This window comes from Thyridium curvatum (genome assembly GCF_004353045.1).
Source record: "Thyridium curvatum strain D216 chromosome Unknown NODE_10_length_634906_cov_78.760910, whole genome shotgun sequence".
Lineage (NCBI taxonomy): Eukaryota > Fungi > Ascomycota > Sordariomycetes > Thyridiales > Thyridiaceae > Thyridium > Thyridium curvatum.
In genome coordinates, this window is record NW_022156765.1 from 480039 (window position 1) to 508022 (window position 27984).

General features: G+C 53.8%; 6 protein-coding genes across 6 annotated transcripts; 3 read left to right on the forward strand and 3 right to left on the reverse strand.

The window, feature by feature from the left end:
• Window positions 1–486: 486 nt before the first annotated feature.
• On the forward strand, window positions 487–11147 carry E0L32_002585 (uncharacterized protein; the record flags this gene model as incomplete). The annotated part of the gene is made up of 7 exons (XM_031136790.1): window positions 487–548; window positions 750–820; window positions 887–3105; window positions 3219–7706; window positions 7764–8227; window positions 9308–9421; window positions 9548–11147. The coding sequence occupies 7 exons, from the start codon at window positions 487–489 to the stop codon at window positions 11145–11147; spliced, it is 9018 nt and encodes a 3005-aa protein (XP_031000439.1).
• Window positions 11148–11308: 161 nt separating this feature from the next.
• Window positions 11309–13040, reverse strand: E0L32_002586 (uncharacterized protein; the record flags this gene model as incomplete). The annotated part of the gene is made up of 4 exons (XM_031136791.1): window positions 11309–11560; window positions 11621–12181; window positions 12245–12701; window positions 12766–13040. The coding sequence occupies 4 exons, from the start codon at window positions 13038–13040 to the stop codon at window positions 11309–11311; spliced, it is 1545 nt and encodes a 514-aa protein (XP_031000440.1).
• Window positions 13041–14422: 1382 nt separating this feature from the next.
• Window positions 14423–16093, forward strand: E0L32_002587 (uncharacterized protein; the record flags this gene model as incomplete). Its single annotated transcript, XM_031136792.1, has 1 exon — window positions 14423–16093. The coding sequence occupies one exon, from the start codon at window positions 14423–14425 to the stop codon at window positions 16091–16093; it is 1671 nt and encodes a 556-aa protein (XP_031000441.1).
• Window positions 16094–16305: 212 nt separating this feature from the next.
• E0L32_002588 (uncharacterized protein) lies at window positions 16306–19410 on the reverse strand (the record flags this gene model as incomplete). The annotated part of the gene is made up of 2 exons (XM_031136793.1): window positions 16306–17478; window positions 17539–19410. 2 exons carry the CDS (start codon window positions 19408–19410, stop codon window positions 16306–16308), a joined length of 3045 nt encoding a protein of 1014 aa, XP_031000442.1.
• Window positions 19411–20791: 1381 nt separating this feature from the next.
• Window positions 20792–24913, forward strand: E0L32_002589 (uncharacterized protein; the record flags this gene model as incomplete). Its single annotated transcript, XM_031136794.1, has 3 exons — window positions 20792–20859; window positions 20914–21589; window positions 21647–24913. The coding sequence occupies 3 exons, from the start codon at window positions 20792–20794 to the stop codon at window positions 24911–24913; spliced, it is 4011 nt and encodes a 1336-aa protein (XP_031000443.1).
• A 464-nt stretch (window positions 24914–25377) lies between these two features.
• Window positions 25378–26502, reverse strand: E0L32_002590 (uncharacterized protein; the record flags this gene model as incomplete). The annotated part of the gene is made up of 1 exon (XM_031136797.1): window positions 25378–26502. One exon carries the CDS (start codon window positions 26500–26502, stop codon window positions 25378–25380), a length of 1125 nt encoding a protein of 374 aa, XP_031000444.1.
• Window positions 26503–27984: the final 1482 nt, after the last annotated feature.

Below are 27984 nucleotides of genomic sequence, written 5' to 3' on the forward strand. Positions count from 1 at the left end.
CCGCACTCTGGCTTTGGTGGACCTGTCGTCGACCTTCGCTCACTTCAACTTCAACTTCGGCTGGACTGGACTCTGTTCCAAAATAATTCACCTCGGACTACCTCTTCCCCTTCTTTCCTCAATTCTCTCCCTCGCCTCTCCTCCGCGTCTTCTCCACACTCATCGCGAATACTAGAGAGTCGAGAGAGAGCTCCCGCCTAACCGTCTCTTCGCTATCCGTCTGCCGGCGACTCCTGAACGACTCGAGGTGCGGCAACGCATCGCAGCTTTCCAAACCTCCCTCCCTCGTTCATCCCCCGCAAACTCGCGCATCAGGACGACCTCGAGAACGCGACCTTAAAGAACACGAATATCCTTCCTCCCTGCCATTTCCGATTTCCCCTCAGTACCCTCCCCGACCATCTGTCAACTCGATGATGCGATAACCCTCATACATGGCCCGTTGACTTGGTGGACACTGTCCCTGCTGACTCTAGGGCGACAATCATGGCGTCCCAACAGACTGCCGATGGGGCAGCTGAAGCCCTCATCAAGGATCTCAAGTCAAGGTATGTGCAGGCTTTTCTACGTTCCAGACTACAGTCACAACCCCTCTGCAAGAGATCCAAAAAGCACCCCAAAGTGGCCGCTGTCTTTCTCTTCTTTCTCCCAAACGAACACCCAACCTGCCTCGACCTCCTTGACGAGCCTTTCCCCAAGGACAAAAAGATGAAAAAAGGACGCAGAACTGAATTTTGTCACAACTGCAGAACGATCACCGAAGATGCCAGACGACGCGTTGCCCAACAGCTCCGGGAGACTGTCGCTATAGCGCAGCGAGGTAGGTCATTTTTGCTCCCTGGGCATCGCCGACTGAAGCTCCAATCTAATCCACACCCCCTCGCAGACTTCAACCCCGAGCAGTTCCAGACCTTCTGGGCGCTGGTGCAGGCTAAGATCAGCACCTTACTCCAGAGCGACAGCACCTACGAGAAGCTGGGTGGCATCTACGCCATCGACGTCTTCGTGGACTTTGAGGGCATCGACACCACTGCGAAATACACCCGTTTCGCCTCCGCCCTCCGGCGGCTGATGTCTGGCAAAGACATCAACTGCATGCAGCCCGCTGCTATGGTCATCGGAAAGCTCTGCCGACCCGGAGGCTCCCTTTCTTCTTCCCTCGTCGAGACCGATGTCCAGATGGGACTTGAATTCCTGCAAGATGGAACGAGCGAGGAGCGGCGCTATAGTGCTGCGCTTCTTCTTAGAGAGATAGCCCGCAACGCGCCAACGCTCATGTACAGCAAGGTCAATCAGATCTTTGAGTGGATATGGGTCGGCCTCCGAGATCAGCGTCACCTCATCCGAGTCACCTCCGCCGAGGCTGTTAGCGCCTGCTTCAAGATCATCAGGGAGCGTGACCAGGAGATGCGCCAGTCCAACATGGACAAGATGAAGAAGGAGGCAATCAATGGCCTGAAGATTGGAACCGTAGAGTCGGTTCACGGCTCTCTGCTTGTCTTCAAAGAGTTGCTTGAGCAGGGTGGTATGTACATGCAGGCTCACTACACTGAAGCGTGCGACATTGTGTTCCGATACAAGGACCACCGAGACGCCACTATCCGCAAGACCATCGTCTTCCTCATCCCAGATTTGGCCAACTACGCCCCGACCGAGTTCGCCTCAAATCACCTGCACAAATTCATGATCTACCTTTCCGCCATGCTGAAGAAGGAGAAGGAGCGCAACGATGCCTTCCTCGCTATCGGCAACATCGCCAATGCTGTCAAGAGCGCCATAGCGCCGTATCTCGATAGCGTCATCACCTACATTCGAGATGGTCTCAGTCTTCAGGCGCGGAAGCGCGGATCCGTCGACCCCGTCTTCGACTGCATTAGTCGTCTAGCCGTTGCCGTGGGTCAGACGCTGAGCAAATACATGGAGGCGCTGCTCTCGCCCATCTTCCAGTGCGAGCTCACGCCCAAGTTGACCCAGGCACTAGTCGACATGGCTTTCTACATCCCTCCCGTTAAGGCCGTTATCCAGGAGAGATTGCTTGACATGCTCAGCAAAGTGCTCTGCGGCGAGCCCTTCAGACCTCTCGGCGCACCTCACCCCAACACGTTGTCATCCGTCCCCGTCATCGCCAAAGACCCCAAGGATCCGCAGGCCTACGAGCATCGCAAGGCTGAAGTCAAGTTGGCGCTTAACACGTTGGGCAGCTTCGACTTCTCCGGTCACGTTCTTAATGAGTTTGTGCGCGATGTCGCTATCAAGTATGTCGAAGACGACGATCCTGAGATCCGTGAGGCAGCCGCTCTCACCTGCTGTCAGCTCTACGTCCGGGATCCTATCGTGAACCAGACCAGCTACCATGCTCTTCAGGTCGTCGGCGATGTCATTGAGAAATTACTCACGGTCGGTGTCTCCGACCCGGAGCCGAGCATCCGACGGACCGTGCTTGCCGCCCTCGATGAAAGGTTTGATCCTCATCTCGCCCAGGCTGAAAACATTAGGACTCTTTTCTTTGCCTTGAACGACGAGTACTTCCCCATCCGCGAAGTTTCCGTCGAGATCATTGGCCGTCTCGCCCGGTACAACCCGGCATACGTCATCCCTTCTCTCCGCAAGACCCTCATCCAGATGCTCACCGAGCTCGAATTCTCGGACGTCGCCCGTAACAAGGAGGAGAGTGCCAAGCTACTGAGCCTTTTGGTCCAGAACGCGCAGTCCCTTATCCGACCCTACGTCGACCCCATGATCAAGGTTCTGTTGCCCAAGGCAAGCGATCCAACACCCTCGGTCGCGGCCACCATTCTCAAGGCCATCGGTGAGCTCTGTACGGTTGGGGGTGAAGACATGCTGTTGTACAAGGATCAGCTCATGCCGATCATCATCGATGCGCTGCAAGACCAGTCATCAGCAGCCAAGCGAGAGGCCGCACTGCACACTCTCGGCCAGTTGGCGAGCAACTCTGGCTACGTCATTGCTCCCTATCTCGAATATCCCCAACTCTTGGACCTGCTCCAGAACATCATCCGGGGTGAACCTCAGCATGGTGCCCTCCGCCAGGAGACCATCAAGCTGCTGGGTATCCTCGGTGCTCTGGACCCGTATAGACACCAGGTACGAGACCAAACTTCACCAAGCACATCTGATAATGCTTCTATCTGTTTACCCCTTGGCTTCTGCACTGCATTGTGTGAGGTGTGTCTGCTGACAATCATTCCCTTCTGCAGCAAGTCGAAGAGCGCAGCCCCGAGATCCAGCGGCGGGTGGAAAACACCCAGACCACTGACATCTCCCTTATGATGACAGGGTTGACACCCTCCAACAAAGAATACTTTCCTACAGTCGTTATCAACGCACTGCTCGGTATCCTTCGGGACCACTCTCTTGTCCAGTATCACCAGGATGTCATTGGCGCTATCATGGCCATCTTCCGTACTCTCGGACTCGAATGTGTCCCTTTCCTTGACCGGATCATCCCGGCTTTCCTGCAAGTCATCCGCAGTTCGTCCACCACTAAGATCGAGGCCTACTTCAGCCAGCTTGCCGCGCTCGTCAGCATCGTCCGCCAGCACATTCGGAATTATTTGCCCGACCTGGTTGAGATCATGCAAGAGTACTGGAACACCTCGCCCGCTCTTCAGTCCACGATCCTGTCTCTGGTAGAGGCTATCTCTCGCTCGCTGGAGGGCGAGTTCAAGATCTACCTCGCGGGGTTGCTCCCCCTCATGCTAGGCATTCTCGAGAAAGACGGTTCGGCTAGACGGCAACCGTCGGAGAAGGTCCTGCACGCGTTCCTGGTGTTTGGCTCCAGTAGTGAAGAGTACATGCACCTCATCATCCCGGTTATTGTCCGGACGTTCGAGAAGCCTAACACGCCTCCTTTCCTCCGGAAGTCCGCAATCGAGACCATCGGCAAAATCTCCCGCCAAGTCAACCTGAACGATTTTGCTGCCAAGATTATTCACCCGCTCACTCGCGTACTTGCAAGCGGTGACCCTACCCTACGCGCTGCCTCGCTTGATACACTCTGTGCATTGATACAACAGCTGGGCAAAGACTACCTTCATTTCATGGGGACAGTGAATAAGGTTCTGACTCTCCACGGAATCCAGCACCAGAACTACGAGCTTCTCGTCAGCAAGCTCCAAAAGGGCGAAGTCCTTCCTCAGGACCTGAGTTCCGAGACTAGATTTGTTGACCAGGCAGATGATATGCCGTTCGCCGACCTCGGCGTCAAGAAGCTGGAGATGAACGCCGTTCACCTCAAGGCTGCGTGGGATACCAAGGGCAAGTCCACGAAGGAGGACTGGCAAGAGTGGCTGCGAGGCTTCAGCACAACTCTCCTTAACGAGTCGCCGAACCATGCTCTGCGTGCTTGTGCCGCTCTGGGCAATCTCTACCCTCCGCTCGCTCGGGAGCTCTTCAACTCGGCCTTTGTGTCGTGCTGGAGCGAGCTGTACGAGCAATTCCAAGATGAGCTGATCTGGAACATTGAGAATGCGATAAAATCGGAGAATGTTCCACCAGATCTATTGGGTCTCCTTCTCAACCTGGCCGAATTCATGGAGCACGACGACAAGGCCCTTCCCATTGATATCCGCATCCTCGGTCGTGAGGCGGCACGCTGCCACGCTTATGCCAAAGCTCTGCACTACAAAGAGCTCGAGTTTCTCCAAGACCAGAGCAGCACTGCTGTTGAGGCGCTAATCGTCATCAACAACCAGCTCCAGCAATCTGACGCAGCCATAGGAATTCTGCGCAAGGCTCAGCTGTACAAGGACGGTATCCAGCTCAGGGAGACCTGGTTCGAGAAGCTCGAGCGCTGGGAGGAAGCACTCGCGTTCTACAACAAGCGCGAGAGGGAGATTCCCGATGACCAAACAGTTCCCGTCGAGATCGTCATGGGTAAGATGCGTTGCCTGCACGCCCTGGGCGAATGGGAGGCTCTCGCGCAGCTTGCCGGCCACACCTGGTCTAACTCGTCGCCTGAAGTCCAGCGGCGTATTGCACCGCTCGCGACCACTGCCGCGTGGGGCATGGGCAAATGGGACTCGATGGATAACTACCTGCAGTCCATGAAGCGGCACTCGCCCGATCGCGCATTCTTCGGCGCCATCCTCGCTCTCCATCGCAACCAGTTCCGCGAGGCCGCTCTGTGCATCGACCAAGCACGCGAAGGCCTCGATACTGAGCTTAGCGCCCTCATTAGCGAGTCCTACACCCGTGCTTACACAGTCATTGTCCGTGTGCAGATGCTCGCCGAGCTTGAAGAGATCATCACCTACAAGCAGACCGATGCCAAACAGCAGGAGACGCTCCGCCGCACCTGGGAGACTCGTGTCAAAGGTTGTCAGCGGAACTCGGAAGTCTGGCAGCGAATGCTTCGGCTTCGAAGTCTCATCATGCAGCCCATGGAGAATATGTCCATGTGGATCAAGTTTGCCAATCTTTGCCGCAAATCGGGTCGCATGGGCCTGGCAGAAAAGACCCTAAAGCAGCTTATCGGCACGGACGATCAGCTCGAAGCCATGATTCCCAACTGGCAAGAGCGAGAGCGAGGAGGTACGAACCTTGTGCGCACGATCCCGTCGCAAGTCACCTATGCTGTTCTCAAGTACCAGTGGGATCTCGGTCAGCAACCAGGAGCACGCCAGTCCGGCATCTCTGAGAAGACGCTCTACTGCCTGCGTAAGTTTACTAATGACAGCGCTTACCGGCTTGAGTCCGCCAAGCAGCAGCTTACGTCGCACACTGTGAATGGCATCGACCTTCCCAACAACTTCGCCTTTGCCGAGCTTCGCGACACGCCTCTGAACCCGGACGCACAGCGGGTGCTGCACGAGCAAACAACACTCCTGGCCAAGTGTTACCTGCGGCTAGGCGAGTGGCAAATCGCTCTCAACAGCGACGATTGGCAATACACTCAGGTGTCGGACATCCTGATGTGCTATGCTCAGGCCACCAAGTACAACCCCAAGTGGTACAAGGCCTGGCACGCCTGGGCCCTGGCCAACTTCGAGGTCGTCCAGGCACACATGACCCGAAACGAGGGCCAGCTTTCCCGTGCCGACCACGGCATGATTGTTGAGCATGTTGTTCCGGCGGTCCGAGGCTTCTTTGAGTCCATCGCCCTCTCTCAGGGCAGTTCGTTGCAGGATACCTTGCGTCTGCTGACTCTCTGGCTCACACACGGTGGTCACTCCGAGGTCAACGCTGCTGTCACTGAGGGCTTCACTCGGGTCAGCGTCGACACCTGGCTGGAGGTCATTCCCCAGCTCATTGCACGCATCAACCAGTCCAACAAGCGCGTCCAGCAGTCGGTGCATAACTTGCTCGCCGATGTTGGCCGTGCCCACCCGCAGGCGCTGGTGTACCCTCTGACCGTGGCGATGAAGTCCTGGCAGAACACGAGACGATCCCGCTCTGCCGCCCAGATCATGGACAGCATGCGCCAGCACAGTGCCAAGTTGGTCGAGCAAGCCGACATTGTTAGCCACGAACTTATTCGGGTCGCGGTTCTTTGGCACGAGCTCTGGCACGAGGGCTTGGAGGAGGCTTCTCGCCTCTACTTTGGCGACCACAACATCGAGGGCATGCTGGCTGTTCTCGAGCCACTACATGAGCAGCTGGAGAGGGGTCCAGAGACGCTTCGCGAGATTTCGTTTGCGCAGACCTTCGGCCGTGACCTTACTGAGGCCCGGGAATGGTGCAGGCAATACGAAGTCAGCCATGATGTGAACGATCTTAATCAAGCGTGGGATCTTTACTATCAGGTTTTCCGTCGCATAACACGCCAGTTACCGCAGATGACCAGCTTGGAACTCACATACTGTTGCCCCAACCTCCTCAACGCCAAGGACCTCGAGCTCGCCGTGCCTGGTACCTACAAGAGTGGCCAGCCTGTTGTGCGCATCATGTCTTTCGAGACCACTTTCAGCGTCATCAGCTCGAAGCAGCGGCCGCGTAAGCTCAACATTAATGGTAGCGACGGCATCGGCTACACCTTCTTACTCAAGGGTCACGAAGATATCCGTCAAGATGAGCGTGTCATGCAGCTGTTTGGCCTCTGTAACACGCTGCTTTCCAACGACTCCGAGTGCTACAAGCGCCATCTCAATATTCAGCGATACCCTGCTATCCCGCTGTCTCAAAACTCTGGACTGCTGGGATGGGTGCCAAACAGTGACACGATCCACGTTCTCATCCGCGAGTACCGTGACAGCCGCAAGATACTTCTTAACATTGAGCATCGCATCATGCTGCAGATGGCCCCTGACTACGACAATCTCACGCTCATGCAGAAAGTCGAGGTCTTTGGCTACGCCCTCGACAACACTACCGGCCAAGATCTTTACCGAGTGCTGTGGCTCAAGAGCAAGAGCTCCGAGGCCTGGCTCGAGCGGCGCACCAACTATACCCGCTCTCTCGGTGTCATGTCGATGGTGGGCTACATTCTGGGCCTCGGCGATCGTCACCCGTCCAACTTGATGCTCGACCGCATAACAGGCAAGATCATCCATATCGACTTTGGTGACTGTTTCGAGGTCGCCATGAAGCGCGAGAAGTACCCGGAGCGCGTGCCTTTCCGCCTCACGCGCATGCTCACATACGCCATGGAGGTCAGCAACATTGAGGGCAGCTTCCGCATCACTTGCGAGCACGTCATGAGGGTCCTGCGGGACAACAAGGAGAGTGTCATGGCAGTGCTGGAAGCCGTAAGTTTTCTAATTCCCAACATTCTCTGAGGGCCTGTGCTAATTCATTCTCAATAGTTCATCCACGACCCTCTTCTGACGTGGCGGCTGACCAATGCCCAATCACCCGCTGGTCCCAACTTCCAATCCGAGCGCGAGGCGGCTATCGCCGGCGCCGGTGCTGGCGGCGCGCGCGCCCGACGACCTTCCATCCTCGACTCAGACGAGCGACCACAGTTCGGCGATCCGGCCATCGGCGGACCCCGCGGCAGGGCCCGAACCAACAGCTCTGCTGTGCCGCCCGATGCGGCTGGTGGCAGCAGCCTCATCAACGGTGGCGGCGGCGCTGGCCAGCAGGACCCGGCCGAGATCCAGAACGCGCGGGCGCTCGAGGTGCTGGACCGAGTGCAGCAGAAGCTGACGGGCAGGGACTTCAAGCCCGGCGAGGAGCTGGACGTCATCGGGCAGGTGAACAAGCTGATAATGGAGGCGACCAAGCTCGAGAACTTGTGCCAGCACTATATCGGATGGTGCAGCTTCTGGTAGAGCGGCTGGATGATGGTAGAGCAATGTGTGGCGGCGGGGTTCTTTGATGCTCGTACGCATGGGTGGATCCAAGAAGTGGCATTGGCGTCGGCATTGTTTCTGTGTCCGTACTCGGCCAGGGCTGACTAGGTATTCTGAGGCGTTGGGGGAGTTTTGTCTTGTTGACCTTTCTTGATACCATGAGCAGGGATGCATGCAGAGGAGGAAAGAGGCACTCTTGGGAGTGCGAAAGACTCGATGCCCTCTGTCTCATTATTTGAGTTCTTCGCTTACGGCCTCTGCAACGACATAAAAAGATGATGTTCTTTTGCTACGGACGAAGGGACGGCTAGCTATAGATGATTACTAGTCCTTTTTTTTTCCGATTTCTTGACCTGGCTCCGGGATGTCTTGGTGCGATGTCCGGCTGCCAAGGTTAGAGAAGCACAAGTAGCTATCGGTGTAGTAATGGGATGTGGATATTTGACTTTGCAGTGCTATTCTATCTCAAAGTGTGATTGTCATTATAGGGCGATGCAGTTGCGGCAGGCTGTCCCAGACTGGTGTACTCGCCCGCCCGCCGGCTTCAAGATTTGTGAAGCTGCACAGGTATTTCCCGTTTGACCATGCAGCTGTTGTCCTCTCAGGAACAAATCAAGACTCTCTGCATCGTCGATGCGGTGTCAAGGACTCGACCTGAGATGTGATAAGGCGGTGTCAAATACCTGCCAAGACAACCATCGCTGCGGTGGTCTAGCGGTCAGCGAATCGTGATACTGTCGCACCACGACAGGGTTGATGCTTTGAACAGTCATGCGGGGCCACGATGCCCCAAACAGATGCTCATTGGCGCAACTGCTCAAGATATACGAAAGTGGAGATTTGGTGTTGATGATCATCAACGGCTGACGGGGCGCGGGGCTTAGAGCTGGGCAGGCATAAGCCCGATTTCCCAGGTGGCACGGCATCTCTCAAGAGATTGTGCGATTGGTGATTCGGTCAAGGTTCTCGTAAAGCGACTCTTCGCCGTCGTCTTGTCCGGATTCCCTACATCTTGCCTCCGAGACTCGCACCGAGCACTGGAGCTCTGATCGCAGCCAGGGTCCTGATTCTGCCATGCCAGGCACAGAGCAAGCCCTTGCCGGCGGCGAGCTCCCTAAAAGACGGCGTGCACACCACAAGAAGGTTAGGACGGGATGTAAAACATGCAAGTGAGTTAGACGACCTACCTTTTAACACACCATGCACTCAGCAGACCCGCTGATCATTTCTTGACAATCACCCTTGTGCAGAGCGAGAAGAATCCGATGTGACGAAACCCGACCAGTGTGTGTCAGATGCACCACCAGCAAGCGGGAGTGTACCTACGCAAGCAACCACCGCACTCCGGGTCCTCCCGCTTCTCGGGACATCCTTGGTCATACGGGTATTCCGGGGAAGATGCTCATGCCTCGGCAGAACCCAAACGAGATCCGAAGTTACCAGTATTTCGTCGAAGTCACAGCGTGCTCGCTGGCCGGCTCGTTTGATACTGACTTCTGGTGTCGGGAGCTGCCAAAGATTTGTGTCGCTGATCCCGCGCTTTGGCATGCGGTTGTAGCGCTCGGAGCGGTCCACGAGATTGGCTCTTCTGCAGGCACCGCTGCGAGCCCCCCTGCTTCTAAGGAGAGGCAGTCATTCGCGCTGCAGCAATACAATGCCGCTATCCGAAGCCTGAGAGAGTCCGGCCCGCCGCGCTACACCAATGGCTGGAGAGCTGCCATCGTCTGTGCCATCTTCACGTGCATCTGCATCATACAGGGACTGTACAAGCAGGCACTGACAGTCCATGTGGTCGCGGGCTGCAAGCTGATACGAGAGCTACAGGCCGAAGAGCAGGCCTCGCTCTCTCAGCCCCTGACCTTCACTTTGCATGACGCGCTGAGTACACAACCAATCGATATCCGCCCTGTGCGGAACCTGCTCTTCCACGTGGAGAATGTTGCCCACTCCCTTACCACTGGCGGTTATGCCGACCCCAGCACCCTCCCGGGCCTCACTCAGAGTGACAAGTACGGCCTGTGGTGCTTCTACAAATCTCCTGGCACTCTTTTGGGCTGCACTCGGCACTTGATCGCGTCGCATATCGTCAAGGCGCTTCGAGCTGCCGAATCTCTACAGAACGGTCTCAATCTCTGGTGGCAGGAGAACAGACACCAGACCAACTTGCTATATGGTGATACAGGAAGGACAGAGATCTACACTACGCTGATCACACGACAAGCGGCTTATGCCCGATGCTACAAAGCGCTCCAAAGGACCGTCAAGAGGTTGCAAGCCGACATTCCGCCTCGCGACCTCGCCAATTTTGACAACGAGATGGCGTTACTTCAACTAGCACAGGCCACGAATAACTTATATCTTCTGGCTGACCCAGAGGAGCCAGACCCGGTTGCCAGATATAAAAAGATGCCGGGCTTGGCACGGCGCATCGTCGAGCTGAGTGAACAAATCGTCAGGTCAAAGGGGCTTGAGCGAGTGTCAGCCTCGACTAAATTAGGTCTGTCTCCTGATCTCGTGACGAGCAACCCGTTGTTCCTGGTCGCCCACGCCGGCCACTCGATCTCGACACGCGCGCGGGCCTATGGGCTACTAAAGCAACCTCGCCTCGAGGGTCTGTGGGAGACGCCGATGATGGCGAGCCTTGCCAAGGCCATGTGGACTACGGAGAAGGAGACACAGGACGCGTGGCAGAGGTCTCAGCCCACTTCTGCCAACGTGCAGATGGAAGCAGAGGTGTCGAGCCCGTACGGAAGCGATAACATAGCTCTCCCATTTCGTGTCTACAGCGCCAGTCTTCAGTTCTCGGATGTCAAAGGCGAGGCGATAGCTAGCATGGTAACGCACATGGGCCAGGAGCAGGGCACGCCTCCCGTGAAGAGAGTGATCCACTGGTAATGCGTAGGTCATGAGTGGAGAATTAATATCTAAGAGACTTGGTGGTTCACAGCTACTAATGGTTTTGTCGGGTCATATCCTCCCTCAGCTGAAAGTGAAGTTCTCAGTGACTCTGTCGAATACGCTCCGCGATCCAACAACTGTTTAGAGTTATCGAGGCATCACAGTTTGATCTTGCGGCTCAGTCTGATCTTCTCTCCATAAAGGAAAAAGACCCATGGGATCGGCAGCATTGCCACTGCTAAGAATCCCAACAAACTGTTCCCCCAACCGAGGCCGAGCGAGCGATACAAAGGGGGTCCGGCCAGAGGCAGGAAAGCACCGCCTATGGAGCGCAAAAGAGTATTCGCTGCCAGAGCAGAAGCGGCAGCCTCCGCACCAAAACAATCGACGAGGTACAGCATAGACGGTGTCTGATGGGCATGACATTAGCTTCAACAGGGGCAGAAAGACAGGGTAAACGGAGAACGTACGAGGAAGAAAGTGATACCAATGCCAACAGGAAAGGTACCGATGATGGGCACTATCCAGTGCGCCTGCTTGTAAGTTGACCACCCGTACCAAAACATTCCGATAGGTATGGCCGGGGCAGTGACTGCCATAAGGGGGAGCCGATCCTCGGGCTTAGTCCGCCCATTCCGCGCCTCGAGCCACCTCATCATCCTGTCTCCCACGACCGCCTGTACAGCTAGCCCACTGATCATGCCCAGGCCCACGCCGATATACGACAGGCCCGACACCTCGACGGACCACGCGTACTGTCCCATGAAAACGGCAGAGAACGTCGTAAAGAGAAGGAGAAGCAAGCCAAAGCAGAATGCACCGTACAGGGAGATGGCGAAGACGATCGGCGAGAGGAATAGCAGCTTCAGTGGGCGCACGATGCATCTGCGAAATTCACCCCCAACGGTGGGTGCCGCAACGGCCTTGGCTTCTCCTCTCTCCTTGCGCCGGCGGGCCTCTCTGCGACGAAGGATGACAGGAGCGTAGGTCTCGCGGAGGAGAAACACGCCGCCGGCTGAGAGGACACCAATCTGCGATGGGTACAGGTCAGGAGACAGACTGGAGATGATATAGAGGAGGGCTCTTGGACTTACCGCGATAGACATAACGCGGAACACCCACCGCCAACCAGCTCGCTGCGCAATGAAGCCACCCATAATTGGGCCGATGGTTGGTCCTATGAGTGGCCCCAACACAAAGAGGGCCATCCACCTGCCTCTCTGGCTGATCGGGATGACATCTGCCAGGGTGCCGCCACTCATAGCCAGTCCAGCAGCTCCGGCAGAGCCGCTGATAAAGCGGAAGGCCATGAACTCACCCAGGTTCGTCGCAAACGCGCTTCCTAGGATGAAAGCAAGGAACACGGCGGTTGAGACGGCATAAATGGGCAGGCGGCCGTAGAGTTCCGACAAGGGTGCCCACAGGAGCGGGCCAATTGCAAAGCCGAGCACGAAGACGGACACGGTGAGCGAGGCCACAACTTCGCTATCGAAATCGAATTCCTTCATGACGAGGGAAGTGCCCGGGGCATACATCGTCGCGCAAAGATTGCTGTTTCGTTTGGTGTCAGCCACTTGCGGCATTGGCAGCGGGTGGGATCTGAAAGGGCACAAACACAGTGAGAAGGAGCGCGGCGACGAGAAGGACCTGGCCTTGTCGCATAGCCGCCGACCAGTTCATGGGATTATCGGGGTCGTCTGGGCCATCCCATTGCAAACCTCCGGCTGCAGTGTTCCCTGGAGATGTGGTCGTCGCCTTCTCTACATCGAGTCCTACATTCGCAGAACTGCCGGCCTGAGGATCGCTATGCGCTCCCACGTTTGTTACTGTCATGGAAGCTGTGTCATTGTCGCTCGGTACTTCCGAGACGGTTTTCTTCTCAGACGCCATAACTGCTAGAACAGGACTGAGAGGCTTCGAACATTGAATACGAACCAAAACAGACACAAATTGCCAAGGCTTTTGTTTGCTTTTAATGGTACTCAATCCATCGGCGTTAAGGCACCATAGCCAGGATACATTTTTCGGCGATGGTAGGGCGCCGGAGAGGGTCATTTGTTACCCCCGCGCATACGGAATTTGCATCTTAATTCCGTAATTAAGGGTTGGTGTCTGGAATAATGTTTCTGAAACTAATACATCATGTTCACCGCGTCGTTCTGGATGTGTCAAGAGCACAGAGTAGGTATGATTCGGCGTTGATCTACCCAAGTCCCGTTTGAAGCTTACATGTTGGGCAACGGAATAGGTTCTGGATCTCCGCGTATGACCCAGGCCAACATTTCAACACTTCGTACTCTCTGGTCTCTACATGGAATCGTCAAATGAGATGCTCGATACAGGTCACCATCCTCATCTGTGTGCTGAATAGCATCTGGACTTAAGCATCCAATCTGACTAGTACAAAGTTCATTAGCTGGAAGATATCCCTCATCTCATGTGTTCAACACCTTATGGGGAGTTATCTCAATACATCCAATTTCTCGCATGTCGATCACGATATCTATATTATCTAGAGCGACTTGATCACAACTGTATGTGGATTTGCCCCGAAGAATATCCACAAGGGTCGTTCTTGGACACACCTTTACGAGACCAGTCATGGCCCCGGTAGCCACTGCATGCTTGCTCAACATCTCGTCATGTATCGGACTAAGTCGAATAGAATGCCGTTTGGCTAATCAATCAACAATGTAAAACATTGGCGCAACAAGAGCCAAATGCTCGCATGGATTCAGTCCATGGTTGGTCACAAGCCACACAACAATCCGAGAGATAGCACCAGCGCAATGAGCAGGTTGACAGGCACAGAGCCTCATTTGCAACTTGCGGCTTCTGCCTCCGGTAAGATGATTCAATGTTGGCTGCTCTGAGCCTCGATTGCCCCGCTACATCGCGGTCTGACATCAAGGCATTGCGGCCTGCCGGTTATCAGAACGCCCAAAACAGCCCTTTTAGTACCAAGACCACATTTTTTCGGGTTGAGGGTGCCTGGTGGCGTTTTTTTATTGGACCACAGCACTGAACGCCACATGCAGGCATTCATGCAGCTGTTGTTGCTTTGGGGTCGTGATTGGTCGATTATGTCTGCCCCAGGCACACCTGCGTGAAGGCCATCGGGGGCTGAAATCACAAGGCTCGATCGGAGTAAGATGATGAAAGAAGAAAAACCTCAGGGGGACTCGAGAGATGCTTCGTCATCTCGCGCTGCCAGATCTGCAAATGCTGGCCGTGCTCACTGCATGTTTATAGAAGGGGAATGAACACTAGCAATGAATTCATCTACCACGATCTCGGAGCTGAGAGCGCAGTGGTCGAGTCCTGTCGACACATCCAGCATCCTCCTCGTCATCGGTGGGGACGTGGTGCAGCAGGCCTTCGCGCAGGGAACAGGAAAGTTCTATACGCCGGTGTGCTTCTCATTCGGTTGCGTCGCCTATGCCTTCATCGCCCTGGTCAACGTTATCGGCGATGGCAGACTCCTGCCAAAGCCAGATTATCCGGTCAAAGTCATCAACCTGGACTCTGGATACGCCCGCGAGAACAAGAACTGGGTCGTGGGCCGGATGTTGCGTGATATCGAATCGACGCTGGCGCGTGACACCCCTCTCGACGATGATGGTATCCGAATTACCGTCCACGAGGCTCTGTGGAATTCAAACAGATACACGCAGTTCTCATGGAGATGGTCTCATCTCATTGGGCTCACCTGTACACTGGTTCAAATCGCACTGGCTGCTCTCCCATACGGGCTCTATGGAGAATGGAGCATTCTGCTCATCACCCTGGCCGGCACGGTCTTGGTCCAGGTGACTGGACTGCTCCCGCAGTGGAAAGCGGAAAAGCTGCCAAATAGACAGAGATCAAACGCGGTCTATGCGCTTACCTCTGGTAACGGATCTAGAGATATCGTCGTCATCATCGGCAGGGGGAACTGCCTCGACCTCGAAGAGCTCTCTGCATCGCAGTCTCCGCGGATAGGTCGCCCATGGGAAAAGTTCAGATGGCTTGCGGTCCCCAAGGTTGGACCTGACAAGAAGCCTCTGCCGATGAGGCGAGATACGATGCAGATGAAATCCCGAACTTCGGCCGGTTTTCCCATCGGCTTTTGGATCACCAGTATCGTTTCAGTCATTCTGTCCATCCTTTGGCTACTGCTGTTGGTCAATGTCGCCGCGCCCAAGAACCATACCTGGTTTCTGCTGGCTGTCGGAGGGATTGGCATGTTTCAGAATGCCTGGCTGGCCGCCAAAGAGACGTCGCCTAGGCTACGGAACATGCCGATGAAACGCATCGACACGATCAAGACACGGAAAGTGATGGACGGTCTGATGGACTTTGAGGCTACGTATCAACGCGGTACCCCGCTGCTCAAAGAGTTCTTCCCCGGACGACTGCGTGACGAAGAGAAGAAATGGTGGGCGGGCGACACTGAAGAGTATGAGAAGAAGCGGGAACAGGATAGGAAAATGAGGGGCATTTCTCGCCGACGGGAGCCCGTCTTTGCTCCCTCGCCTGTCCTTCTAGAATGGCGGCCATCTCATCCTTCCCGGGACTATGACGATGATTCTGAGTACGCGTCTCCAGTGAAGGAAAAGAGAACATACGAGCCGCGGAACTCGCCAGTTTTTGAGGAAGACCAAGATCCATCTCCCTATCAAAGTGAATATGGTCTCGAGAGCCGAGCGAAGCCTGCTGCTTTGTCCACAGCTCGAACGTCGGAAATCCGGGCAAGTGCTCGGGCTTCTGATCCAGGGCTGAGAAGCTCGATCTATCGCCAGACTTTGACTGAAGTTGGGCAAGAGGATAGCACGAGTGACTCCCGGCACCTGGACCTACAATACAGCCCGCGGAGCATAACCCAGGTGCGGTCAGAATCCCCTTCGATACGAAGTCTCAATATCGCTAGAAGAGCCACAGAGACGCCAGGATGGGCAATGTGATCTGATGTTGGATCTTCGGAGGATTCGTTTTCTTATATCTCATATCAAGTTCACGGCTTGGATGAGCCCTTCAAGAAACGTATTTGGAGGCTTTCTGATTATCTCTTATTCAACAACAGGTTCATATCCTATGAACGTGTTTGACATGCTATTATGCCCATTAAGTATTATTCATATAATTTAGAGAAGCTATCACCATCGAGGTATCTTTTTCAATGCCCCTTTGCTAGCGTGGCTATCCTGTTAAACTGGCCAGTGACAGTGCCAGTAAGACTCCTCGCCATTTTCCCAAAAGGGGTGTTCTCTTCATGAACCGAAGAAGGCCCTGCAGGGCCCGTACTGGACGACGTTTCGCGCCTGACGGGCACTGCTAGTTCTTTTCCCTTTCCACCACCGCCGCTCATCTCAGCTAGTCTGGGTGATGCTGGAATTGCCAAAGGAGCTTGGCCTGTTAAAGAGAGTATACCCTGCATTCCACGGGCAAGAATGCTCTTATCGTCACCCTTACGACTAGCGAGCTTGGCTGCCCTTTTCAATGCTTGAGCGTTTCTCGACTTCTCGTCCTCCTCTGCACGAATGCGATCCCTACACGGTTTGTAATCGTCTACGCACCAATGCTGATCAACCGATGTAAGCTCCCCAATGAGTCTGTCGTCTGTCAGCCCGTTGAAGAAGTTGGGCCGGCTTCTTCGGATATGGAATCTGTCGATGATGCGGCAAAAGTAGATCTCGTGGTCCTGGCTTTCGCCCTCGTTCTGTCGCCGTGCAACATTGTATACCTCGACAAGCAGCCCAATCTCATCAGGCCTCTCTCTTGGCTGCGGGCGTGACAGAATGATTGCAAACCAAAGAGTCTGCTTTGCTTCTGTGATCTCAGTCGCGTCCGGCTCTACGCGTTCAAAGTGCTTGCCGACAGTGTACCACTCATTGAATCCCCTGTCGACCGGAAAGTCAAAGGTGAATCCTTCTTCCTTCTGTGCAAGGAATGTCTCTGGCCGAGTGCAGTGTAGAATGATCCCGGGGTATCGAACGACTAATCCCTCGGGAAGGAGCTCCGTGGGGTACTTCATCTGGGATAAAGGGTATGGATAGGACTCGGGCTCGATATCGGTGGTGCTGCTCATCCAGGATCTCGGGGACCATCCAAAGCCGGGGAATGTCAGCCGATCCAGAGGGAGGAAAATCATTCCTGCGGGTATTGATCCTTTATAGCGCCGATCAATCAGTGTCCAAAAGTCTCTCATCATACCATCCCGCTGCTTGGCTGCGTCTGGCTTGTCTAGTCCTTGAACAACACCTCCAGCCTGTGAAATGGTCGTGTCGCGATAGCTCAGATGCAATAAGGTGGCCAGAGCCAGAGTCTCATCCTCTAGCCGTGAGGTTGTCTTAATCGTAAGTTAGTAAGTAATGTTCGATGGGGCGTTTCGGATACACTCTAAGCTTACCCTCCACCGAACAGATCGCCATGCGCTTGCGATTAAAGTTGAGCCCTTTTGCGGTACAGAAACATCTGCAAGATTCCGCGACTGCCTCTCCTTACCCATGAGATTTTCAAGCAGCTGCTGCCTCAGAATGCCCGCCATTGCCGCCTGCAGCGTCTTTTCTTCATCATGATTCCCATTGAGCTGCTGGAGAAGGATATCAAAGTCCCAACCAGGGTGAGGGATCTCATTCGGATTGTCACTGGTACGGTGAATATCCAAGCGTGATTCAAAGCTGATGCATATCGTCTTGCTGAGAAAAGCCTCCTGGAGAGTCCAAAGTCGTCGCATCCAAGTGCTAGTCAAGAGCTTCATCGACGCCTCGATAGGCTTGCCCATAACACGCTGCTGGCAAAGATCTTTGTCGATGACAATGGCGTGCGTAGATGCTTCAAACACGTCGTATATTTGACGTATAGAAAGCTGCTTCAGCTCGTTGAAATCGTCTGGCGAGATAGTGGCGTTGGCCTCGCCCCGAGAGCCATTGGCCCGACCTTGTAGAGTCTTGCACCTTACAGGGATAGCAAAAGTATCCAACCAGAACGGCGCACTGAGAGTCGTAGAGTCGGAAGGCACTCCAACGGCCTCGAGGAGCTTGCGTATGAACCTCAGCTGGCATTCGTGCACGGTGTTCTCTTCCTTGTTCCCAAGGCCCTGAGACCAGACGTGGGATATGGTGGCGAATGGCAACTTATTCCCGCTCTTGCGCCACGTGTGAATTTGGATGCTCAATGCACCATCCGATTCTTTGATTCTGAACAGCGGGAATTCGAATCCCTCGTCCCCCCCAGAACGCTTCACAATCCTGAGAATGTCATAGATCCTGTCCATGTCTGGTCCAACTTTGCAGCACTGCCCCGTCTGGCATCTCGTAGCGAAGTTTCCGCCATCTTCTGGGTGGCATTGAGGGATGTAGCGTGAATCGGCAGTTGCGAGTTGGGTGTTCTTTGCCCAAGGCTGCTGATGCAGATATTGACATCCATCCATATTGCAAAGATCCCCATGGTCCTTTGCGCCAGCATGGTGCTTCAACGCCGCGAGCAGCAGAGTTGCATTGGTCCCCATCTGGATGCTGAGCACTTTCCTTGCGTGGGGACAAAACCTTTTCTCTTCCATCCTGGAGAACACGTACTCCGGAGGACCCCAGCCTTCCTGGTCCTCGGCATGCCAGCCGCGGACTGCAGCACGGACAGATTCGGTTATCTTCTTTTTGACAGCTGAGAGAGTTTCTCCAAGAATCATGATAGAAATCGAGATCACAGAGTCTACCTTGAAGTCGTGAGGCGCACCCTTAGCGAGATTCGTCCTGACAACTTGCCGAGCGAGCTCGAGGATTAGGTCTGCTTGAACGAGTCTCAGTTTCGCCGTCGAGCGGTTGACACGCTCAGACCGATGCCATTCGTCCAGCTCAGTCTGCAAATTGGCCGTGTCGATGAGTCCATTCATGTTGCGTGTCCTAGGCCCCTGCTGAAATGATCTAGTGAGGTCCGAAAACTTCAACAGCGGATGCCCATCCTTTTTCACAATGCATGAGATGAGAGCAAAAAAGAGCCAGGCCTGTATAAAAGCATCCCTTGATTTAATGGGCACCACCTCCAGCGCTTTGGGCCCATGCTGTCTCGATTCTTCGTATGCCCTTCGCTCTTCCAGGGTTAACAAACGGAGTGAATAGTTCTCCTCATCCAGTTTCCAGCCGTGCATGGCGGGAAACTCGAGGAAGTCGGCATACTCGTAGCCATGGCCAAAGAAATCGGTTTGACGACAACATGAAACCGTGGATACCACACAGGGAACTTCTATATCGAATTCGCCGTAGCAGTCAAAGAGGTGTTGCATCTTGGCATCTACAATCCACGCTGACCGTTGGAATAGGCTGGCTTGGGAGGTGGGAGAGGGAGCCTGAGCAGCGCATAATGTGATCTCAAACGTGGCCCCGGACTAGAGGCAGAAACCGCCCACGAGGGCAGGCTGAAATACGGGCTCTCAAGGGCCGACCCGATGAGGCTCAAGGCTGAGAAACTTTGGTACTTCCGTCTCGCAAGCGCCGAAGGAAGGGTTCGGCATGGTGGTGGGTCGGCCTGCATGTCGCCATGCCAATGACAACGCATCTCCACCCTCCATGCTGCACAATCAGTTACATTATGGCTTGGACGAGTGTTCAGCAGCACGCGGGAACTACCAATGGCAGCGTTGCCGTGGTCTAGGGTTATCGTAATGGGACGGTGATCGAGCCCTCTTTCAGCACACCTTCCGCTCTCGCCCATTTTTGGCCCCCGCCACGGCCGGTTCTAAGGTGCATAAGATGGGATTCTCGGTACCTAAGCTCGCGACCGTGTGACTTTGTTTTCCAGCTCCTGACGCCGTGGCTTCAGCACGGTATTGAGTGAATACGGCTACCTGAAGGGCTGGCGATAACTCTGCGACAAATTAGCCCCCCTTACATCCAAAAGAAGCATAGTACTAGACAAGGGACGGGAGACTCGACTAGCAGCTGAGCAGCGGACACATGATGGCGCCAACTGATCCGAGGATGGGAAATTCCAGTCAGACCATACCCCCCTTCAAGTCTCCCTCGAGTCCTACGAAGCAGGTCATTGCCACCTTGCTTCCGACCAAAAAAGCAATGGTGGGGGCCTGACGTGAGAGGTGCCTTAGTTTGCTGCATCTGTGGCATTTCCAAGTCCCAAGGACTCGTGGCAAAGTTTTGTCATTTGTGTGTTGGCATCGGACAGGTTGATGTGTGTCGGATACGTCCAAACAAAGAGGCCACGACAAGAGAAGACATGCCTTGGGGAAAAGAATGAGCCAGGGTCAGTTTGAGAAATGGCCAAGGTGGCAGTGATAAATGCTCGCTAATCCATCCACACAATTCTGCATTTTTCCCAACTGCCTGGCTGAGAGCTGAGACACACTCAGCCACCGGAATCTGCCTCGTGTCTGGAGGCAGCACCCACCAACCAAGCACGCAAGCGTGTAGTGTCCATCCTGGTCTTCCCGGTCACGCTTGCAGGTTCTCCATATCTCTGGATCTCTAGCAGATCCCTGTTCCTGGGTTTCCACACGTCATCTCATGCTTCAAATCTCGCATTGTCCACGTAGATCGAGTCTCAAGACTCGATTCAGGAGGACTTCACGTATAAGAGCAAGAGGATGAATAAAGTCAAAGTAAGATACTCTTACAAACACCCTACAATGATGGATTTCGTACCTGACAAAGATGCACGTTCGACAGATACACAGTTGGCGATTAGTGCGCGACGACCGTGGTAACACGGATAGTGTCGAGTAAGTGTACAATTCGTTCCCTTCAATAAGCGATACGCCCTGACCCTTCTCTAGAGTTATTGTAGCGCATGCGCTTAAGAACTATCGCAATGCCGGAAAAGGTATTGAAAGGCTGGTTCAGTCGGTGCACGAGAAGCTGCCCTCGTCGGGCAGGATACGCGTGTTTACGTGCGATGTGGACGACGTGATTATACGTGGAGAAAAGGGATTCGACGCTGCTTATCAAGTATTCCTCGATGTTATGGCTGAAGCCTTGGTAGGACGACTCGTTTCGATTTCTTTCCACTCTTACAAAATCAACGTAACTCATGAGACCAAACAGGTTAAAATCGGGTCAACACGCCAGATGCTCTTCATATGCCATGACATTGCATCTTGGCTTGTAATCCGATTTCTTGCCGAGTACCTTCCCAAGCATCTCGAATATTCACAACGAGTAGCTGGCGCTATTCTTCTGGGCATTGATGCACCGGCATGGGACGCAAACTTCAGGCATAAAGACCAGCTTGAAGGATGGAGAGAGCGTATAGTTGAGCGGTTACGAAACAACTCGAATATCATAGAGAGAAAGAAGTACAAGAGGGTACCTCCAGCTAACGAGCTAAGCGTCCGATTGAGATGGCTAGAAGCCTGCTTCATTGATTCGACTAGAAACTCGCCTGAGGTGAAACGCATCAGAGAACGCATCTTTGCGCTACCACTTACCAAAGATGCTCGTGTCTCGGAAATCGTACGCCTTTGCTATATTGGCCGCAGCCCTTTCTATGCTTGCTGACTTGAATAACAGCCTCCTATGGAAAACCCTCGACGTAGCAGCTCCACGCTCTTCAACATGAACCTGGGTAAAGAACCACCGCCACCGACTGAGTACGATATGAGACTGGACCAACTGAGCCAACCTCTGCTCGATATAATCCGGTATCTCGAGAACGACCATCCCGACACAGATAAGGTGCATTTTAGTCAGGCGTGCCAGTATTTTCGAAGCATGCTTGCGATTCCGGACAACGGAGACAAGACAGGGACAGACAAGGCAGAGAAGGAAGAGAAGGCTGAGAAAGCAGGGCCCGACACAATACAGAGGAAGTTCCGAGGCCCAGAAAGTGTGCAGCCACCACCCACTTTGAGTCCTCTGCGGTTTGAGGAGAGCACCCCACACACTATCCCGATCCCTATACTACGATCATCCCCGCCACCACCGAGTCCCCAGAGCGACTGGGAGGACAGCTTTCGGCGTGCCCAGGACTACTTCCTTCGCTGTGAGCTCCACGATGCAGACATACTCTATGACGAGTGTGGAAATGCAGTTAACCAGGATCTCTTTGCCGGCACTGATATTCCACTGCGGAGTATGTTCCAACGCGCTGTCATATTGATTATGAAGGGCAAGTACGATCGCGCGAGAAACAGGCTGGAACGAATAGAGGAGGAGTGTGACGAATGGATCAGAATACTGGACAAGGAGTCTCAAGGCATGAGAGTGACGTTTAACCACGCAGTATCAGCCGAGCCCATGGGACCGCCTCCCAAAAGAGTGTCGGATCTTGGGGGCGTATCGTCTACCAGAGTGCGATGGACGAGGGAGAAGGACGATTTGTTCCGCAACCTAAAGGTTCTTCGGCAGAGGGCCGGGTTTCAAATTGCTGTCACCTTCACAAGGCAAGGCGATCTTTCAAAGGCGTCAGACCTAGTGGTTGCGCTACACAAATTGTATGAAGGCCTTCGTGAACAGCTCTTTGCCGGGGAGATCGAGTCCGTCCAGAGCCAGGCTGGGGTCGCGGGCCCTCAACTCAAGCTTGTCGTTGCTGTGAGCAGGCTTTTAGGCCTCATCAATGGATATCTCGGCCGGTACAACAAGGCGGGAGCCCTCCTGGACGAGGCAGAGAGGATATGTCACGCCGTACAGAACAACAAGGCCCCTGAGAAGAGCCGACCCGGATTACCAGCGTCAACTCACGATATAGAATCATTGCCCCCGACAACGTACGGATATGGCCTGGAAGCCGCCGAGGAAGGCATCGACACCGTGGACACAATTCTGGCCGCAGTAAAGCTCAGCAAGGCCAAGGTACTGATGATGCGAGGTCTCTACAAGGAAGGCCTCGTAACCATCGAGGAAGCCCTTCAGACAATGGAAGAGGTCCTAGGCCTCTCGCACCTCCTATCTCTCGAAGCCCGCTACATCAAGTCAATGCTCCTTGCGCTCAGCTGTCGGCTCAGACACGCTCACGCATTCAGCCAAGAGACCATCAAAATCATGAACAAGCACGTCTCCCGAGAACATCCTCTGTCTCTGGAAATGACGAACACGCTTGTTACCATTTACAAGCTTCAGGCCCGGCCTCTCGAGGCACTGAGTATCTGTCAAACCTTGTCTACAATTGCCAAACGTACATTAGGAGCGCGCAACCAGCAGACGCTGCGGTACATGTTTCAAGAGGCCTCTCTCAATCGATGGATAGGCAACTATGAAGATGCAAAGAGCCTGCTACAGGCCATACGGATGGAAGCCAAGGAAAAGTGGGAGCAGACGCATCAGTTGGACCAACATCCGTGGACGATGCAGTGCGTTGCCGAGTTGGCATACTCGTACGCTCTGACCGGTGACTACACATCAGCAGAGGAGGCAATCTCTCACGTCCTGCAATCTCAAAGAGTGCTTTATGGACCCACTGAGATGAATCAATCGACGGACTCTAACAACGCCAAAGGGCTCAGGGCCGAGCAAGGCAAAGAACTGAAAACAATTGTCTCCGAACTCGTTGCGGAAATCCCAAGGTGGCGATCATATTCCTCAGCGATATCAGATCAGAAGTCGTCAGAACCGGCAACTCTGTCAAGCATACTGGGCAGCGGTGGCCCCCATCACGATCTCTTGACAACTCTCGAGATTTGGGCCAAGATTGAGATTTCCAGGCCCGACGCGGATCGGTCATTAGTCATCGTGGTACAGCGTTTGGTTTATGACTGCCGCAAAGCTTCATGCGGACCGGACCACGCCACCACTCTCAATGCTGCAGTCGACATAGCCAACACCCTCCGCGAGGACTCGATCCCTGAGCATGTTGAGGCAGCTGCTAAGTACTACAGTGAAATCACTATAGATAAGAACGATTGTAGGGACTGGTTGGATACTGAACATCCTTTGAAGCTCGCCGCGAGACAGGGCGAGGCTCTGGTCAAGATGCATACTGGGTTGCAAGAATTCGAAGGACTTGAAGAAATTGCCAGTTATTTTGGTTCCATCGCTGAGCAGCAAACTCTCCGCCTAGGGCGACAACATCCTGAGACTCTGCGGTCGCTATTGACAACTTTCGTTGTCGTCTCTCTTCTCGACAACGAGAAAGGCATCAAGATTTCCAACGACATTCGCGAGCGCCTGCGAGCCCAAAATGTCCGGAAACAACGGCGTCAAGAGAGCGTCCTCCTCCGGGAAAGGCTGGGCTTTTTGCATTACGTCAGGGCAAATATAGAACAAGCGCTCCAAATTTTTTCAGAGCTAGTACATGAGCTCAAGATAGGCGATCTACCAGCGGATTCCGATGGTCTATACGACAGGAATGACATAGAGCGCAGAATACGACAGCAAGAGAAGGTTGTACGGGATGCAGCCAAGGAGACCTATGAAGAGACAGTCGCCGAAGCACGGGCGGAGGAAGGTAAGAGGTTCCACCATGATGCGGAGCCCAAGTACTACTCGGCATGGAATCTCGCCATTGTGTTATACGGGAGAGATTCCTCGGAGGCCGAGATGATACAGTACGAATGGGCAAGATCCCTCTGGAACTGTGGCGGCTCCTGTCGGAGGAGAAGTACACCCGGTATCGTCGATGAGCGTCCGCCGCATGAGCCGGTGGATCCGGCTCAGCACCAAATGGCAGCCTTCAGCGTCGTCAAGTCACTTGCGCTGGGGAAATCACACGACGATGTCTTTGCTCTGACATTGAGACAGACTTTAGAGCAATGGTCGCATGAACTTGGAATGCTTGAAACTGTAGAGAAAGCAGACCAGGCGACGCCGAAGCATCGCTCTTCCGAATCAGAGGAGCGATGAATGAGATACGGGAAATCATCTAGTCCTCTAGCAAAATTTGGTCTTGAATAACCCGTGATATTGGAGCAATATGAAACTTGCTGAGACGCCTGTCCATATAGGACTGCAACCCAGCATTAAGATCCCACAACAATTCCTGTGCTTGCCAATCAAAACTAAGCTCCCGAGAGAATGATATCTGAAAAGACAGGCTTTCGGCTTGCTCCATCTCTGACATTGAAACGATAGTAGTTGAAGACCAGGTTGCTTCTAGGCACCCGGTTAGTGTATAGAGAGAATTATGACACCGAAGATGTAACAGTCGTCTCATATTATCTATATTCGAACGTCTTTTGGCCGCGAGAAATGGTCAATTGTTGATTGTTACATTGGGTTAACCCTATACTATCTTCCGGTGTAGTTTGAGTGGAGATACGTGCCATATCATTGCCCACCAAACACCTCCAACAAAGGTCTGATACAGATCAGGAGTAATTGGCAAACACCTTGTCCAACCAGTCATGGGTAGTCTTAAAGGCTACAGGAGCTGTGTAGTGTAGGCTGAGGCAGTGTCCTGCGTCGGGCACAACAAAGAAATCGTAGCGCGAAGACTTGGGGAACACGTCCGTTCCCGTCTTAGCAAGTGTGGCAGGGCATTCGGCCACGCCGCTGGGACAGAAAATACCGTCTTGGTCGCCCGTTACAACGAGCACTGGGCCAGTGTAAGGCGTGTGGGATGCTGGTAGGATAGCAGGCGTCAAGAACTCTCCGAGCGTGACTGCGTCTCGGTGTTCAAAGTCCCACTGTCCCATGGCGGGATCGAAGCCGCCGGCGAAGAAACCCGCGATACGTCCAGCTGCTGTGGTTGAGGTAACGTAGCCGAGCGGGAGATCCTTGAAGCGGGGTGAGGTAACAGCGGCCGACTGGAGGTCATTCAATGTTGCCAGAGGGAAAGATAGATTGCTCGAAAACCCGGTAAGAACGAAGGCGTCGACAGCAGAAGGATATTCTGCGGCAAGATGACTTGCAGTCAAGGAGCCATAGGAGTGTCCGACCCAGGCGATACGATGGTATTTTCCTCCAGGAACACTAGAGAAGGAACCATCTTTGAGGCCCTTGACAATGTTGTGCATAAGCTCGATCTGGATTTGCCCCTGGACGATGGCCAAGGGCTCTGGATGCTGGGGGTTCTCGCCGTGACCCAGGCGGTCGATGGCTAGGGTGTGGTAGCCGCGTGAGGTGGCAAAGAGCTGCCAGTCATAAGTGTCCTGACCGAAGCCTAGGCCATCCCAGAGACTTTTGTTGTACGTCGCTCCGTGAACAAGGAACTGCAGCACACCTTTGTGCTTGACTCCAGCTGGGGGCTCGCAGAATGTTGCCTTGATGGTATATGTGTCGCTAATAATAGCCGTTCCAGTAGCGGGCGCACCAGTCTGGATATTTGCAAGAAGGTAGTTCCGTATATCAGTGGCGTTGTTGGGGTCTGGGGAGGGATTGATGACGAGGTTCTCGGCCTTGACTGGCACCGAGAAAGAGACTGGCTTGCAAGACGCACCTGCTGTGGCAGATCCAGCCAGTAGGCTGCTGACAGCAATAATTGTCGGCTTCATTATGACTAGCTCGGAGGGTTCAGTAGCCTATGATCTTGAGCCAGGAAAAAGAGTTTTTGTGAAATGAGTCCGAAGGCTGGCATTTATAGACAATCCAGGGGCAGAAAATCTCGTGAAAAAGGCCCAGTGATCTCTTGTAGATACTCATCAGTTGCCGTCATTTTTTCCCCTCTTTCCCCCAACGACCCCCGAGGTGGTGAACGCGAGTTCTGGACGAGTGAACCCTTTCAGACCCATCACGGCCTGCTCATGGGATTACTGGCACTAGCCTAGTCAAGTCAACATAGCGTTTTTGGAGGCATCACCTCGTGTTGACGCTGACCAAAACCCTGTCAGGTGGCCGAGATTGTGTAAGCTGTAATTATGGAGTACCATGATGCTGGCCTGAATCGACCACACCCGGCCACGCTGCTGTCCTGGCAATCAAGGCTTCTGGTCTTAGTGATACAGCCCAGAGGATGGTCAGAGCGAGTGGAAGGAGGTACATCGAAAATACAATAGCGGTTCTAGCCTCAAGTCCAAGGATAAGCAATGGATGAGTATCTATGATTTACTGGCAATGATAACGCATTCCTACATGTACAGATCATATTCCAGATAGAGAGAAATCACCGCTGATAATAAGAAACGCTTCTCATGACCTAGAATACCGTTGGAACCCAAATACCTGAATAGATTAGCCACCAAGTTCCATCGCTTGCCCAAAAAGCACGTTAATCAAGGTCCCAAGACCTTTGCGGAACGGAAGGAGAAGGTCTATTCCGATAGAAGTCCCTCGGGGAAATCAAGAGCGTAATCAACACTCTTACACGGACAACTCCCGGAAGCTGGTCCGGCCACTAGGAACCTGTGACAGAAGTGCCATGTGCCGACATCAACCGGTGAGGCTCATTCTGGCATTAGGGCTGACTGTCAGCACACACACACATACACACACACACAAGTTCATCCCAGGGCGATTGCTAATACGGTGGGAAAGAACGGATTGATCTGGTGGTCCAGGTTTTTTGACACAAGTCCTATGACAATGGAGTTATCGGAGATGAAATTCCTATTCCCAACCCCGAAGATGGCCAGGTTGTGGCGGGATGATCAAGGTTGGCGACAAGAACCTTCCAAGCGCCCAAAGCACGATCTCTGTTTGAATGCATTTTGACTTCTTTGTGGTCTATCTAGGTATCCTACAAATATAGTGGAGTTAATAGAGCTCGTGACCCTTCCTTCTCTAGAGAGCTCCTGCGAGGACTAGTAGGCCATCAGCCCCAGCAATCATACCCCTCTCCCTTTGAATCCCTTATATTCCATCACATCCTTTTGCTTGCCAAGATCAAGTAGAAGCCTAGATCAAGAAAAGTAGGCTTCTACGGCCAAGCACGCCGCCATGGCTGCCAAGCCAAACAAGTAACCACGCGCCTTGACTGTAAGTATTAGCTGGGCCAATGAGTAGCTGGCACAGTAAGCAACAGGTAATTACGCGTGGTA